This window comes from Patiria miniata, unplaced genomic scaffold, assembly GCF_015706575.1.
Source record: "Patiria miniata isolate m_02_andy unplaced genomic scaffold, ASM1570657v1 HiC_scaffold_16, whole genome shotgun sequence".
Classification (NCBI taxonomy): domain Eukaryota; kingdom Metazoa; phylum Echinodermata; class Asteroidea; order Valvatida; family Asterinidae; genus Patiria; species Patiria miniata.
Genome location: NW_024037054.1, coordinates 10212480 through 10228501, shown reverse-complemented (window position 1 = coordinate 10228501; position 16022 = coordinate 10212480). Strand labels below are relative to the sequence as shown.

Below are 16022 nucleotides of genomic sequence, written 5' to 3'. Positions count from 1 at the left end.
GACAATAAGGCCAAAAAAAAAATAGCTCTGCTTCCGGCTACCCGACCGACCCTATTTTTAGGCTGCGACCCTAAAAATTGTATCGGCAATTCCCCGACCCTAAAAATTGTATCGGCAATTCCCCCCCCCCCCAAAAAAAAAAGATTGAATAAATAAAAATAAAAGCTTGTTGTCTTTTCTGTCTTAACAAAATACCTCTCAACAACCCTTTTGCATAAAAAAAATGCTTGTATTTATTTGTTTTCTTACTTACATTCGCTTTTTTTTCAAAAGAAACCGTTTTTTTTACAAATTCGCTTCGCGATATAACTACTTCGCAATTCGATGTCACGGTGATTCCTCCATGCTATAATCACGTGGCGACGACTGGTTCCCGCCGCGCGCGCCGCGCAGGGGCCAATTTAGAAGATATGATGAAAATGCGGTAACCAGTCCATAGCGCGCTAGCAGTGCAGGCCACTATCAACTGGTCGGACTCGACATCGTAAAAATGCCAAGAAAACACCGATGGAGAAAGAACATTTTTGCAAGTTAATTTACAGAATTGATCTAGCTTGTCTGTGTATGTATTTTCTGTGTTCAAGAGGTCATTTTGAGATCGCACTACTCGTATTTGGAGTGATACATGCCGTGTGTTTCCCGAAATTTTTGACCGTAAAAACGGGTCTGTCGGCCCATGGTGGGCCGATCGCCACACACGCATGCATCACACACCTCGGAGTTTTGGCCAGCTCCCCGCGTCTTGACTAGCGTTGTGCATATGGTGCGAACGACCTGTATTTTCCATTATTTTTTGAAATTATCGAACGTAAATATATTGACAATAATTAAAGGTAGGTTTTATTCACTTTTTGTTGCCATTTCGTGTATAGCTTTCGTAGTGCAATGGAAATAGTTCAGGCTAAAACTTCGCATTATTAAAATTGAATACCCCATTCAATCTGCATAAAAAAATTGGCAAAAAAAAAAAGAATTTCCGACCGACCGACCCTATTTTTGAAAGGCATGTAATCGGAAGCAGAACTATTTTTTTTGGCCTAATTAAGGTAGGTTTTATTCACTTTTTGTGGCCATAATTTTGTGTATAGCTTTCGTAGTGCAATGAAAATAAATTTTGCTAAAACTTCGCATACTGAGGCCTAATTGAATACTCCATTCAAGCTGCATAAAAAAAATTGGCCCAAAAAAAAACCAAAAATCCGACCGACCGACCCTATTTTTAAAAGGCATGTAATCTGAGGCAGAACTATATTTTTATTTGCGGCCTCAGATCATGGAGGAAGAAAATAGAACTCTATTGCTCAGGTGACATGATGACATGGGTGTTGACTATTATACAAATAACGAATGTTTGTGAGTGCGATGGTAAGAATAATTTCATGAGGTGACAGATTGAATGTTCTATTCCACGAGGCGAAGCTGAGTGGAATAGAACATTCAATCTGTCACCGAATGAAATTATTCTTTCCATCGCACGAACGTAAAACATTAGTTATTTGCTTTATACAACACCTGAATAAATTCTCGTCATTTGATTGGTAAAATATAAACTACAATTTATTTGATTTTAAAGATGTTGAACTACCCCTTCACGAAAATGAACCCAACGCTGTAGCGCTGGCTCTTTGGAACAATACGCGCTACGCTGAACGCGCACACCAGCATGCATTTTGCACGCAAATACCGCGTCATGGAACAAGCGCAAAGTGAAACGGTATAACGCATGGGTATAACGCATGGTCGCACCGTGCATTATACCGAATAATAATATGTCACGTGATCTACAATTCACCAATCAGATGATGGGGATTTATTCAGGTGTTGTATAAATGAGTCTAATTTTTTATGTGAAACTGATTAACTGGTGGGTACACGCTGTATAAGACGGACCAGTCAAAAACCTGGCGGACCAGTCAAAATTCTAGCCGACTGGTCCGGCTGGCCAGTCAAAAAAAAAGTTAAGGGCAATCGTTTCAGTTAAACGTATACATTTCCAACGAGTCGAAAGATTACAAACGGCGCGCCGCGGCGCGTGGCTAGCCATGTTTACGGGCCAGATTCCAGGGTCTGTGTACAGGTACGTGCACACTAACGTTACATTCAACGAAAAAAAACATGTAACGTGAGACCTTACTTTTCTCATTGAAACGGTTTCCGACTTAAATGATATTTATACATCGCACTTTCCGTGGCATCCTTTACCATTTTTCAGTGAAGACAAGTTTACGAGTACTCGGCAAAACTGAAAAATTATCCCCTAAACTGTCGCCTGTTTTGAAGTTGTGACCCAATACTTTCGTACTACACGACACGGAAAAACAAAAAAATTGCATCAAATACTCTGTTTTTTTGCGCTAAGGTTTGCAAAAGTGACTTTGATTGCCTTAAATTCCTGTCCACGTTTCAGTCAATATCATCAGCCTCAAATATTTTGCCATTACTTTAAGCAAAATTGGATAATTCAACCATAACCCTCCTCAATCCTCCAAAATCCTCCAGAAAGAAAAACACAATTTACTTTTTCAGTCGATATTTATGTCAGTGAAAGGGAAATATGGCACTGAAATTCCAGGACTAGAACAAGAGCTTAGAATTTAAGGAAAAAGTGCTTCTTACAAATGAACCCTTTACTTTACCTCCAGCGATTTATCGGTACCGGTATCTTCATTGCTGCTGATGATCTTCTTGTTTTTAGGCTCCCTTTCATCAAAGAACCTGACAGGTAGAAGGTAAAGGAATGCCAGCAGGAAATTATTTGATAATTTTGATTGCTTCAAAAGGACCATAAAGTAGGTCATACATGTACATTCTCCCACACAAACCTACACTTCATTGTACTGTATTATTGAAAAACATCACAAATGCCGATACCTTTCAGCAGAAGTACATGTAAGTCCATCATTTAAAACAAAGCCTTGGTCAAGGCATTCGTCATTATTTGTCTGTACGCGGTAAATGATCGATCGGCGGCATATCCCCGTTATGCAGTGCATTAAAAATACAGCATGAACAGCGACCTCACGCTGCCACTATTTTACGCAAATCATTTGGATCCAGACAAACGCCTTGGTCCAATTGTCCATGTGAGGTTTGGGGGTGGTGCTCACAATGCCAATAGCCTAAGCTGACCTTAAAGTCGTTTTTGTAATGGTAGATAATGGAAACTTGCATATAGTTAGCGGGTGGTACTGGCGAGACATGTACTGTACAGTACCGTACATACACACACAGTGTGTGTCGATGTCTCACATTACACACAGCACCAATGCACAAAAAAATGGGGTTTCTGACAAATCCGCAAAGGGCCAATAGCTGCAAATGATTTGATGACGTCGAGATTTACAAAGGTGTGATTGGACACTCCACATACATTTGTACACATATCCATATTACCCCCCCCCCCCCCCGTGTTTTCCATATTCCAAACCACTCCCACGTTGACAAAAAAAATAGCCAAACCTACATAGTGCATATAAATATGTGGAGATTCCGCAAGGCAAAATGTTACCTTAACAATAATACATGTTAAATTCTTTGGGAGGGGGAGGGGTCGTTGCTCATAATGAGCACTGGAGTAGGAAGAGGGGTGACAGGGGGTGGGCTGTGAGATGGGTACGCCTGTTGGTGTAAATTATGAAAGCTTCACTTGCAAATTGATATCTATTTACAATTTTAATTTAGGCAAATACATGTACATGCAGAAATCAAAATCTGAATTTGGTGGCAAGGGAAGGGGCGGGGCCTAGCTGAGAGGGGAGGACTGGACATCATTTGAATAATTGTGCACTTCAATCAGAGGACAATTGATATGGCCATTATTATTCATTGCGGCTTGCAAACACATGAGTTTTGCCCATGTGACAATGATTTTACCGACAAATCCAAGTTATTGGTGGGTGGTCACACCCCACCCTCAACCCCAAGCAATGCCCCGGGGGTGGGGGAAGGGGAGGCTGTGAAAAGGAAGTCTATGTAATTTCTATTGTGTTCACTTGAATATTATTTATTTATATTTGTTTCGTTATGCAACATACAAGTTCAAAATTCGGTGGCGCAGGGGGAGTGGGCGGGGCCTAGCCAGGTGTGGGGGGAGTACACGACCTACTATTCATCCGCTGGTCTAAAAATGATACACAGTCTGATTCTGTTTGTGAAAATGTGCTAGATTCATGAACAATACCAATTATACAAGTTCTTACTCAAAACAAAGGAAAACACTGAAATGACACTTTTTAAGGTTTTTGTGAAATTTACCATTTTTGGAGCGCTACTGCACAAAGGCTATACAATAGGCCTAACCCAAAATTTTCTCACCAGGTATGAAAAGACCAATGTCTGAACTAACTATAAGCGAAGGGAAATTATTCTGAGTGCCCTGGCAAGTGCCATTTTGGAGGAATAAAAATGGGGTAAAAAGTGCAATTTTGCTAGTTGTAAAAACATGCTGTATTATAGGGCCTAAAAATAATATTAAGGAGATTTTTCAGAAGTGTTTCTATTTTTTTTCTTGTAAGGGTAAGGATGATACTTTGTCGTGATACAGTTACTTTTGTGACATTACTTTGCAGTTTGGCTTGATGACCTTTGAAAATAACGCAAAATATGAATTTTTGCAGCCTCAAAATTGCCCAAAAGTGGCCAAAACACATAATGGCCCGTAACCATGGCAACGGGCAAAATAAAAGTTTAAAAAGTCTATTTTAGTTACTTGCTCCCTAAGTCCTTCCATCCCACAAAGTTTAAACAAATTCAATTTTTTGAGCGTGGACACTTATATGAAGTATTTACACGAAATGACTCTTAATCGCTTCACAACACACATTGCCAACACATTTCTACCTGCCAGCCAGTGTGGTTTCAGGAAGTACAGCCGACATGATCTTTGCAGCCCGGCAGCTACAAGAGAAATGCAGAGAGCAGAATACCGACCTCTGCTGTGTCTTCGTCGCCTTGACAAAGGCATTCGACACCGTTTGTAGAAACGGGCTCTGGAAACTCCTGTCCAAAATTGGCTGCCCTGAAAAGTATATCGAGATGGTGAAGCAGTTTCATGATGGTATGATGGCGCGAGTAACGGACGATGGGGAGTCTTCAAAACCCTTCCCAGTATCAAATGGAGTTAAACAAGGCTGTGTCCTTGCACCAACGCTCTTCAGTGTCGTGTTTGCTAGCATGCTCCTTGATGCTTTCCGTGACATCAACATAGGCGTGAAGATGTGATTCAGGACTGATGGAAAACTCTTCAATCTGAGAAGACTTCAAGCAGAAACAAAGGTATTCCATGAATAGTTCGTGAACTCATATGTATGCTGATGACTGTGCTCTTGTCGCCCACACCCAGGAAGACTTACAACTCATCATGGACTGCTTCGCAACAGCTTGCTCACGCTTTGGACTTTCAATCAGTCTGAAAAAGATAGAAGTGATGTTTCAACCTGCTCCAAGTAAGCCATATGTTCCACCCGTTATCACCATTGGAGATCACATCCTTCATTCTGTTGACATACTTTACATACTTGGGCAGCACCCTGTCAAGAGAGGTCCACATAGACCAGGAAATCACAAATCAGATATCCAAAGCCAGCTCAGCTTTCTAAAGATGTCGTGAGCGTCTGTGGAATAGAAGAGGCATAAGCTTGAAAACAAAGCTGCGTGTGTATCAAGCTGCAGTCCTGACTTCCCTGCTGTATGCCTGTGAAACTTGGACAACCTACAGCCGCCACATCAGAAAGCTGAACCACTTCCACCTTTCCTGCATGCGCAAGATCTTGCGCATCAGATGGTAAGACAAGGTCCCTGACACTGAAGTCCTCAAGCGAGCGGAATTGCCCAGTGTAGGTGCTTTGATCATGAGAGCTCAGCTTCCCTGGTCAGGTCATGTAGTACGGATGCCCGATGATCGACTCCCCAAAAAGATCTTTTACGGTGAACTAACAACAGGCAAAAGATCGGCTGGTGGTCAATTCAAGAGATACAAAGATTGCCTTAAAGCAACCATGAAGAAATGCAACTTCAATGTGAGTAGCTGGGAAGAACATGCCCATGATCGAACGGCATGGAGAAAATTATCACACGAAGGTGCATCAAGCTTCGAAGCCCGTCGCATCAGGGAGGCTGAGCTGAAACGACAGCAACGAAAGAGATGCTTCCCTACGTGTCCAACGCGTCCAAAATGGAGAGAGCGCATGCCTTCAGCCTAGAGGGGGTACTGGTATGCTCACGATGCGTATGCGATGTATGCAGTAGGACACCCTTTTCAACACCGATGCATGCAGCAATCACGGGCCGTGCCAAACCACTTTTCACTTGACACTTCTTGGAAACCGCAGTACAGGAAGTCGATGCCAATACGTGACTTGTTGAATGCCGACTTACCCAAAGGATTTTGTAATGCGTTTTATGGAAAGGGGACTGACAGTAACACGACGACTTGAACGAAATGGCGACTTATAAAAGCCGACTTAGTTGAGTACTTACCTAGAAATCTTTGTGTGCCTATCCGCTGGTTCAGGATGTGTCATTTCGAAGAAATTTGCCAAAAATGAAGACCCATACGAATGCGTAGAAATACAATTTTAACGTTAACTGGATAAGTACCCAGGGTCAATTGCGTGCAAAATTATCGGAGCCCTCCGAGCTACCCGTCTGCTTCATGTGACACATGTGATTATGGTTGTCGCTTGGACAGATTGACGGCTGTTTCATGTCGCATCCCAGATCATGTGGGGAGGACGGCTACTACGTCTTTTTTGACCGTAAAAAGAGCTATGGACTGTCTTTTGGTGAACTTAATTAATATCCCAGTTCACCAACAAGATCAGCCAGGAGAGAGAGGAAAGGAATGGAAACTTGTCTAAAACGATGACTATCTTAGCTGCGACAGAAAAAAGCCATTGAAACATAGGAAACAAGACAGTATAATACAATGCGCATGCGTCAGTTGGGGAAAGTCCAACCTCGTCTCCTGAATAATATTCAGTTTGTGTCATGAAGGGACGATTTCACTAGGCCAAGGGCGGATCCAGGGGGGGGCCAAAGGGGGCCATGGCCGGCCCCCCCCCCTCCCAAAACGAAACCAATTTTTTTTTTTTTTATGTGACATCGCAATAAAGGCAGGCAATGAGTACACCACCATCTTTTCCTCAAAAAAACATTGGTTAAAGTGGTCAGAAATTGCCTCAGATCGCACCACAGAGCATCTAGAATCCAAATTGTTTGACCCACTTTTTTGGGGGACCAAATTTTTTTTTTGGCCCCTCCCAAAATTGTGTTCTGGATCTGCCCTTGCACTAGGCTCGAAATGGTAACGGACTGTGGCGTAGTTTACAAGCCACGTTCACGGGTCTAGGGACTACCTGACCAGCTGACGCTACTTTTTTCTTCATATATCCTTGAGTCACCATAATTGACGCTTGCAACGCGCGCGCGTTGTCCAACGCGATTTTGAACATGAGTGCGGCAAAACATATCATCGTCATTTTAGGGGGTCTGACGATATCAATTATTATCCCGAAAAGATTCCCATATCTGGGTATCAATAATTTTTCCCTTCAGTGAGCTATCAGCCTACTTCCAGAACTGTAAGGTTTTTACAAACCTCACAGAAAGACCAATTGAAGTTGCTGTAGCAGAACATTTTCAATTTTTTCTAAACTCCAAACTCTCCTGTCCGGAAATGTTCGGCCTCAAAATTTCACAAGTATCTTTATGTGGAAAGGTACCTCTAGGGTGGGTTGAAATCCCTGAAATGTCAAACAAAAATGTTAAATTTACCAGAATTTCTTTCACCTGGATCACTGGGATCTCGCACTTGGCCGTCTCTCATCATTTGCTGTCGAATGAGGACGCTTTAATTCTCTTGACCAACTACAGCGTGGCTTTCATTTCAGCGCGCGAGGCACGGAAACACTCTCTGAATGAAAGCCGCGCTGTAGTTGGTCAAGAGAATTAAAGCGCCCCCAGTTGACGACAAACAAAGACAGACGGCCGAGTGCGAGACTCTGAAGATCCTGGTGAACGAAATTCTGGTAAATTTCACATTTTGGTTTGACATTTTAGGGATTTCAACCAACCCTAGAGGTACATATCCACATCAAGATAATACTTGTGAGATATTGAGGCAGAACATTTCGGGACAGGAGCGTTTGGAGGTTTGAAAAAATTGAGAATTTTTTGCTACAGCAACTTCAATTGTTCTTTCTGTAAGGTTTGTAATTTAAACCTTACAGTTCTGGACGTACTAGGCCCCCATCAGCCACCAGAAATTGATAATATGTCCTGAAAAGTCAAATTTAGCACAGAAAATATTGAAGTATTTACTGAGAAAACACATAGAAATGTTCAGACCAGTCTCATAGGGTTTGTGCACAGAGTGACAAGTGATGGCCAACTACAGCGTAGCTTTCATTTCATTGCGAGAGGCACATGGTCCGAATGTTGAAAAGGGAACCAGCTTTAACTGGTATCCGTTTATAAAAGATGCCCTAGTTCCCGACTCCCTATTATCGTTCGAAATGCACTTGTGTTTACAAACGTGATCCAGTGATTCCAGTCTACTCATTATCATAATTGATGCATCGCGCGCGCTCGGTAACGGAATCGCACTTGGGATACAGGAACCATCGAATGTACGCTGGGCATGAAGACCACATCACGTCGTTCAAACATTAACACAAATCGGAAATTTAACGTGTTCACGATCGCCAGGGGAGCTCTCGGAATTGAACGGGAAATTTCACTTTTCATCCGGATCATAAGTAAACTTCAGTATGACCATCTTAATTATCGATGTCCACTTGTACCTCAGGTGGCATATCTAGTCATTTGGAGGCCGTTTTGAGGGTGAAATCTGATGTTTTTGTTGGGCAATGTTGGGTTTTTGGGTCAATGACAGAATTGTGGTGCTCGGCATATAAGGATTAGCTTGGACCCCACTATATCGTCAGACCATGTCTGAATGTTAAAAAGGCAATAAGTTGGGTCCAAGTTACTCGGACTACCTTAGACCCTACTATCGCCAGACCATGTCCAAATGTTAAAAAGGCGATAAGTTGGGTCCAAGTTACTCAGACGGCGATTGTGAAGTGTAGGGCCCCTGTTTTGTTTCGATAAAATTAGGGTCAAAAATGTCATATATACGAAGTTAACTCAACACCCTGTGAACAAACCCTATGAGATTGGACTGAAAAATTCTAAGTGTTTTCTAAGAAAATGCTTGTATTTTCTCACTGCTCAAATTGACTTTGATGACATGAAATTGCTATCTGGGGGTTTGTTAGTCAATACAGAGGAAAATTAGTGAACTTCTTATATGGAAATCTTTCCCAAATATCACCTTTACAATCAAAAGCAGACTCTTCTCAATTCTAAGGACACCCGTTTTGCAATTTTGAACAGTTTCTTGGGGTAGAAATCACGATTTTCCTGTGCAGTTTGTGCCTTGCGATTCAGCGCACCGTGCATGCTCACAGTACATCGCGCGGTGATCGCCATCTTTAATTTCGGGTTGTGTGTTGTAAGGCTAAAACGATACATCGATATATCGGTGCATCGCGATACATTCGTTCACGATACGATATATCGGTACAAATGTTTGATATCGATATTATTAATAATAATATAATAAATAACAGCGGCAGTGCACCGAAACAAAATTGCAAGCAACTGCGATGCATGAGAAGCACGAAATGTAAAAATAATAATGCGAAGAGTTGAAGTCTCACCTTTCCGAGCGCACGCATGTGAAAAGTTCATGCGGACTCTCCGTCATGTCCGTTTTCTTCAGGTGGTGCATGCATTTCATGTACCGTAATTTTCGGAATATAAGCCGCGGCTTATAGTTGATTTTGCCCATGAAAATGTTTACTGCGGCTTATACGCAGGGCGGCGTATACGCCAAGCCTTGAAGAACAAGTCAGGTGTGTTTACAAACACAAATGCCCCGCAACCGTGACTGTTCCCATGACATAACACCACTCTTTTAACATCAACTTACATGTACCTTGGTCACATGGAATGTTCATTGACAGCATTAGTGTCTTCTGTAGGTTTTATATGAATTAATCCCTAATCCCTATGATCTCAGAATAAATACAAGATTTCGATTGTTTTAGCCACTGTGACCTTGACCCTTGACCTTTTGGCCCCAAATGCAAAAGGCTTCTTAGGATTACCAAGGACAATCCACAAACCAAATTTGAAGTTCATATGTAAAGTATTTCTCAAGTTATCGCGCTGACAAAATTTCTATTGTTTCAGCCACTGTGACCTTGACCCTTGACCTTTCGGCCCCAAATGCAATAGGCTTCTTAGGATTACCAAGAACAATACACAAACCAAATTTGAAATTCATATGTAAAGTATTTCTCAAGTTATCGCGCTGACAAAATTTCTTTTGTTTTAGCCACTGTGACCTTGACCCTTGACCTTTCGGCCCCAAATGCAAAAGGCTTCTCAGGATTGCCAAGGACAATCCACAAAACCAAATTTGAAGTTCATATGTAAAGTATTTCTCAAGTTATCGCGTTGACAAAATTTCTATTGTTTCAGCCACTGTGACCTTGACCCTTGACCTTTCGGCCCCAAATGCAATAGGCCTCTTAGGATTGCCAAGGACAATCCACAAACCAAATTTGAAGTTCATATGTAAAGTATATCTCAAGTTATCACGCTGACAAAATTTCTTTTGTTTTAGCCACTGTGACCTTGACCCTTGACCTTTCGGCCCCAAATGCAAAAGGCTTCTCAGGATTGCCAAGGACAATCCACAAACCAAATTTGAAGTTCATATGTAAAGTATTTCTCAAGTTATCGCGCTGACAAAATTTCTATTGTTTCAGCCACTGTGACCTTGACCCTTGACCTTTCGGCCCCAAATGCAATAGGCCTCTTAGGATTACCAAGAACAATACACAGACCAAATTTGAAGTTCATATGTTAAGTATTTCTCAAGTTATCGTGCTGACAAGATTTGTCCGGACACACACACCCACCCACACACACACACACCCACACGCCCACCCACCCACCCACCCACGGAAGGACAAGGCGGAAACAGTATGCCCCTTCGGCTTCGCCGCGGGGCATAATAAAACTAAGATTCACATAGTATATGTGTGTTTAATGTACTGGTACAAGAACAGATGTGTTGCTGAAATGAATTATCAATTAATAAAGTGATTAACAAACCGAAACCAAAACCGAGCGGTAAAAAGTACGGTGAAAGCTGTCTTAGACGCTTGCGACCAGCCGTACGTGATACCATGGAGGATTCCTCCATCCTGATACTAGTGCAGCTGCTGCCATGCAGCATGCTTAATTCCCCAGCGGACCACACTATTTGTGGTAATGAAGGGGTGGTGTTCTTTCTTGGGAACAATAATTACCAATATTTCCGCTGACCGCCCTGAATCCTCCAAAATCCTTTTTGCAAATTGGAGGAATTTGCAGGATTGAGGTTACATGGACAAAGTGCATTGCTGATTTCGGAGTACGCACTGTGTCAAGGTCTTGGGCCGGACCTTGTGTTGTTTATGCTCAGCCGTGCATAAATTTAGTCCTTGATTATACTTGACATCCTCCGCACTGCTCCAGGATGTCACTGCCTCTGCCTCAGCCCATTGACAGTCATAGCCGGAGGATTTTGCAGGATTCAGGCAGTGGTCACCCCTCCATGGACCATATTCAAGAAACAACGGAGGAATTTGCAGGATTGAGGCTATATGCTATTTTTCCATGAGGCCAATTGGAGGATTTTGCAGGATTGAGGCTACATCCTAGCAAAAAGGCCTAGGGAGTTAGGGTTAAAAAAAAAAAAATGACGACTAATACTTGTTATGGTGTTCGAAATATTTCTTTTTTAGATAATAAGTTGTTCAACGTCACAATATATATATATTTTTTGAAATGTATTCAAGAAACGATATAAAACTAAAAAAGGGGACTGAATCACCCCTTGCAAAATTAATGGATTCGCCCATGAAAATGTCAGCATCGTTTCCTACGGCGCTACAGGACAAGATCTTTGGTTTTGATTTTTTGAAGAAAGTTACGATCGAAACTTGAACTTTCAATGTAACTACTCGCTAGTAATCACACAAATTTGATAAATTTTGAGGTAAAACGGGACCTGTTTAGTCTTAGGGCAAAACAAATCAGCAACTGTTTCCACAAAAGCAAGATTTGTAACGCTCCAGTCAGACAACACCCGGTGGGTTGCATACTCTCTCACGTCACGTGCAGCGGGAAAATGTTGTCATTCCCCGGCGCATGCTGCCGGGCCATGCATTAACTTTTAAGGCCGTGGACTGGACGGGGTAGCCGGCAGCAATTCCCGTATTTTATTTCTCATCATCAATTTCCTTATTTGTTTGTAAGAGTATCGATTGTAAATGATTTGATATAACTTTTGTGGCCCTTTTTATTTATAGCCCTGTAGTGTAAATGGAACTGGTTCAGAACATTTTGACTAGAATTTGGAGGCCTTACAAAATTGAAACTGCTGCGGTTGGTGCGGCTTATACGCCGATGCGGCTTATACGCCGACTTCAGATCTTAATTTGCAGATTTTTGCGTGCTGCGGCTTATACGCCGCGCGGCTTATATTCCGAAAATTACGGTAGTACCTTACTGTATTTGTGTATTATCAGAAACGAATAGAGACAGATTAAAGAGGACTTAGACCCTGATTAATTTCATCTGTTATGATTTTATTAATTTTTTTATACCAAGATATATCGCGATATATATCGTATCGTTTGATATGTATCGTGATACGTATCGTGTCGTGACACAGGCGTATCGTTTCAGCCTTAGTGTGTTGTCGCTGCGCTGTCATCGTCATTTTACCCTCAAATTTCCCTCGAAAAATCTAACCCTGCCCTCTATCTGTATGCAGTATGACATACCTGTTTATTGAGAATGTCGCCTAGTACTACTACTAGTACTAGTTTGGTTGGTCTAATAAATTTAAAGTGGATTTTGTTCCCTTACAGGAACTGGGCCCTACACTACACGATCGCCACTCGGACTAACTCTCCATAGACTTTGTATCCTCAATCCTCCATAATTTGCGCAAGTAACACTTGCAACGCGCGTGTGTTGTCACACACTGACATAGGCTAGCTTGAGTAACTCCAGCTGACATGCTCCATATTCATTCACATGTAACGCTGGAGGCATAACTTGTTCGTTAGAATGTGGTAGCAAGAGACCCTAAAAAAATGGCCTCTCAAAAATTGTTCATTTTCAACTCTAATATCCCACCCCAGAGTTCATTTACATACCTCATACATTCAGCAGTCATTTACGAAGCCTAATGATCGACTTGAAACAGACCACACAAAAAAATGTGAAAAATCTTGACGATTTCGGTGGCTTGTCCGTAAAAAAACACCAGTTCCAACGGCTGTCGTCCATTTTGTTTTGCTAATTATGAAAATGTATGGGCTGGGATATGAGAGGTGAAAATTAACAATTTTTGAGAGGCCATTTTTTTACGGTCTCTTGCTACCACATTCTAACGAACAGGTTATGCCTCCAGCGTTACATGTGAATGAAAATGGAGCATGTCAGCTGGAGTAACTCAAGCTAGACATAGGCTACAATTTACAAATTGAATGCGAGTGCGTAGAATTTCGTAGCTTTAGGGGGTCTGCCGATATATTGTTGATGTACCCTAACGTGGCGCGGCCCCCAACGCCACGCACTTTGATTTTTCGCCTTTAGCGCCTACCTAGAGCAAAGGTTTTAACTGAAATTTCACAGAAAGGGAAATTTCATCAAGTTCTAAACACTCCTGTTCATAAATTGCGAGTTTATTTACCAGCAACAAAGTTAGAAGAAAAATTTATTTGGGCGTGATTATCCAATTTATTTTCAAGTGCAAAGTGAACCCTTAGAAATGCCCCGAAAAATAAGAAAATAATTTTCTGACAAACATCTGGCTGGGTATGTAAGTAGAGATAATAATTATTTACCAGAATTTATCAAGTTTACAGAAATTCTTAAATGTTAATTTGGAATTTTCGGAGATTTATTCAAGTGCGCCACGTTAGGGAACACTCCGTCAATTTGTGCCCAATTTCCAGACGCCACCGTTTTTTAATTTCGGATTAAATTTCATGAAACCGAAATTGTTCACAGAGGTTAAATGGCAAGCATTAATAAGGCAAAAGTAATAGTATTTTACTGCATGAATTTGAGGTTTGTCAACAAAGAGGTTTGGCAACACTACACGAAGAAAGTCGGGTAAGCTTCGAAGTGCGCCACGTTAAGGAACACGACTAGGTCTAGCAATGTCTAGGTAGGGCCTACCTTAGCCCCATAAATGTGGCCTATTTACTGGACTGCCTCCGTAAACATAGGCCACACATCCACATGTACAAAAAACGTGTCGACTTTGCCAAATTTTGATTTTCACATTTAGGCTTACTTTGTAGTTTTTTTTTGCTTTAGAAGCATTCTCACCCTCTATATAGGCTAATCAGAAAGTGCTGCCTTTTTCAGATGTTTAATTTTTGTGAAATTTCATGTTGAAATTTTGATACGCAAATGTGTGCAAATGTATCTGGAAATTTCACGAACAATGGACATCTGAAAAAGGCAGCACTTTCTGATTAGCCTATATAGAGGGTGAGAATGCTTCTAAAGCAAAAAAAACGTAAAAAGTAAGCCTAAATGTGAAAATCAAAATTTGGCAAAGTCGACACGTTTTTTGTACATATGGATGTGTGGCCTATGTTTACGGAGGCAGTCCAGTAAATAGGCCACATTTATGGGGCTAGGCCTACCTATAATACCCAATCGCGGAAGTGGCGTCCAAGGGCGGATCCAGGGGGGGCCAAAGGGGGCCATGGCCCCCCCCCAAAAACGAGACCAATTTTTTTTTTTTATGTGACATCGCAATAAAGGCAGGCAATGAGTACACCACCATCTTTTCCTCAAAAAAACATTGGTTAGTGGTCAGAAATTGCCTCAGATCGCACCACAGAGCATCTAGAATCCAAAAATTTTTCGGGGCCCTTAAGCGGGCCCCGGACCCCACGCCGTAATTTTTTGGACCCACTTTTTTGGGGTCCAAAATTTTTTTTGGCCCCCCCCCCCCCAAAAATTGTGTTCTGGATTCGCCCTTGGTGGCGTCAGGGGATTGCGTCAGATTGCAACATTCTGTCCTCTTTACAACATGTTTTAAGACCTTTTTACAAACTTTGAAAAAAAATCGTGTTCCTTCAATTTTTTCATTACCTTGCTCTTGGCCCGAATGATGCCATGCCGGTTGAATTCCGATTTGTCTGGACACGTGCACGATATTCACGGGCGTGGGTATGGTATTGACTTGCAGACGTGCAGAACTCTGCGGAACTCTGCAGAACTAGGAATATAACACCAAATTAAGATTAAATACTGGCTTTAAAAGTACAGCAAGGGCCCAATCTCATTCTTAAGTCCCAAAATCCTCATAAACCTGCCCTTAAATTAGTTAAAATAAAAGATATCCCACCTGTTTGTGCCGTCGTACCATCCGTACGGTATAATAATTGTATGTAGTATTTGCAGAACAGTGCAGAACACATGCTGTAAAGGGATACATGCCGTTTACATACAAACCAGGGGTGCAGTGAAACTCAGTGCTTTGTGAAGCACGTGTATTAAACAGTTGATACTAGGGGGATGATGTGCTGCTGCAGAACGAATTCTGCAGAAGTAACATTTTTGGAATTATCGTAATGTTTTATTTGTAATGTCGACAATTGTCTGATATCCTCGACAAATCCTCTCTTTTTTTTCTTTGGACAAAAACATTAAAAAAAAAAACACGGGACGGCCCTCTGTATAGTCGTGTTCCCTAACGTGGCGCACTTCGAAGCTTACCCAAATGTCCTCATGTAGTGTTGCCAAACCTCAGTGTTGACAAACCTCAAATTCATGCAGTGAATTACTGGTACTTTTACCTTATTAATGCTTGCTGTTCAACCTCTATGAAAAATTTCGGTTTCATGAAATTTAAGCCGAAATTAAAAAAC

At 41.7% G+C, this 16022-nt stretch overlaps 1 protein-coding gene across 1 annotated transcript in view; it reads right to left on the bottom strand.

Annotated features, from left to right (window-relative positions):
• The window catches only part of LOC119722963 (U3 small nucleolar RNA-associated protein 14 homolog A-like), a 67377-nt gene extending 51640 nt beyond the window's left edge, over positions 1-15737 (bottom strand). Inside the window, exons 1-3 of the mRNA XM_038193395.1 lie at positions 15500-15737; positions 15244-15370; positions 2637-2715 (exon numbers count right to left, since the gene is read on the bottom strand). Coding sequence (XP_038049323.1) covers positions 2637-2715; positions 15244-15370; positions 15500-15572 — 279 coding nt within the window. The 5' untranslated portion in view covers positions 15573-15737. The remainder of the gene's footprint in view (positions 1-2636; positions 2716-15243; positions 15371-15499) is intronic.
• Between the last annotated feature and the right edge of the window lie 285 nt (positions 15738-16022).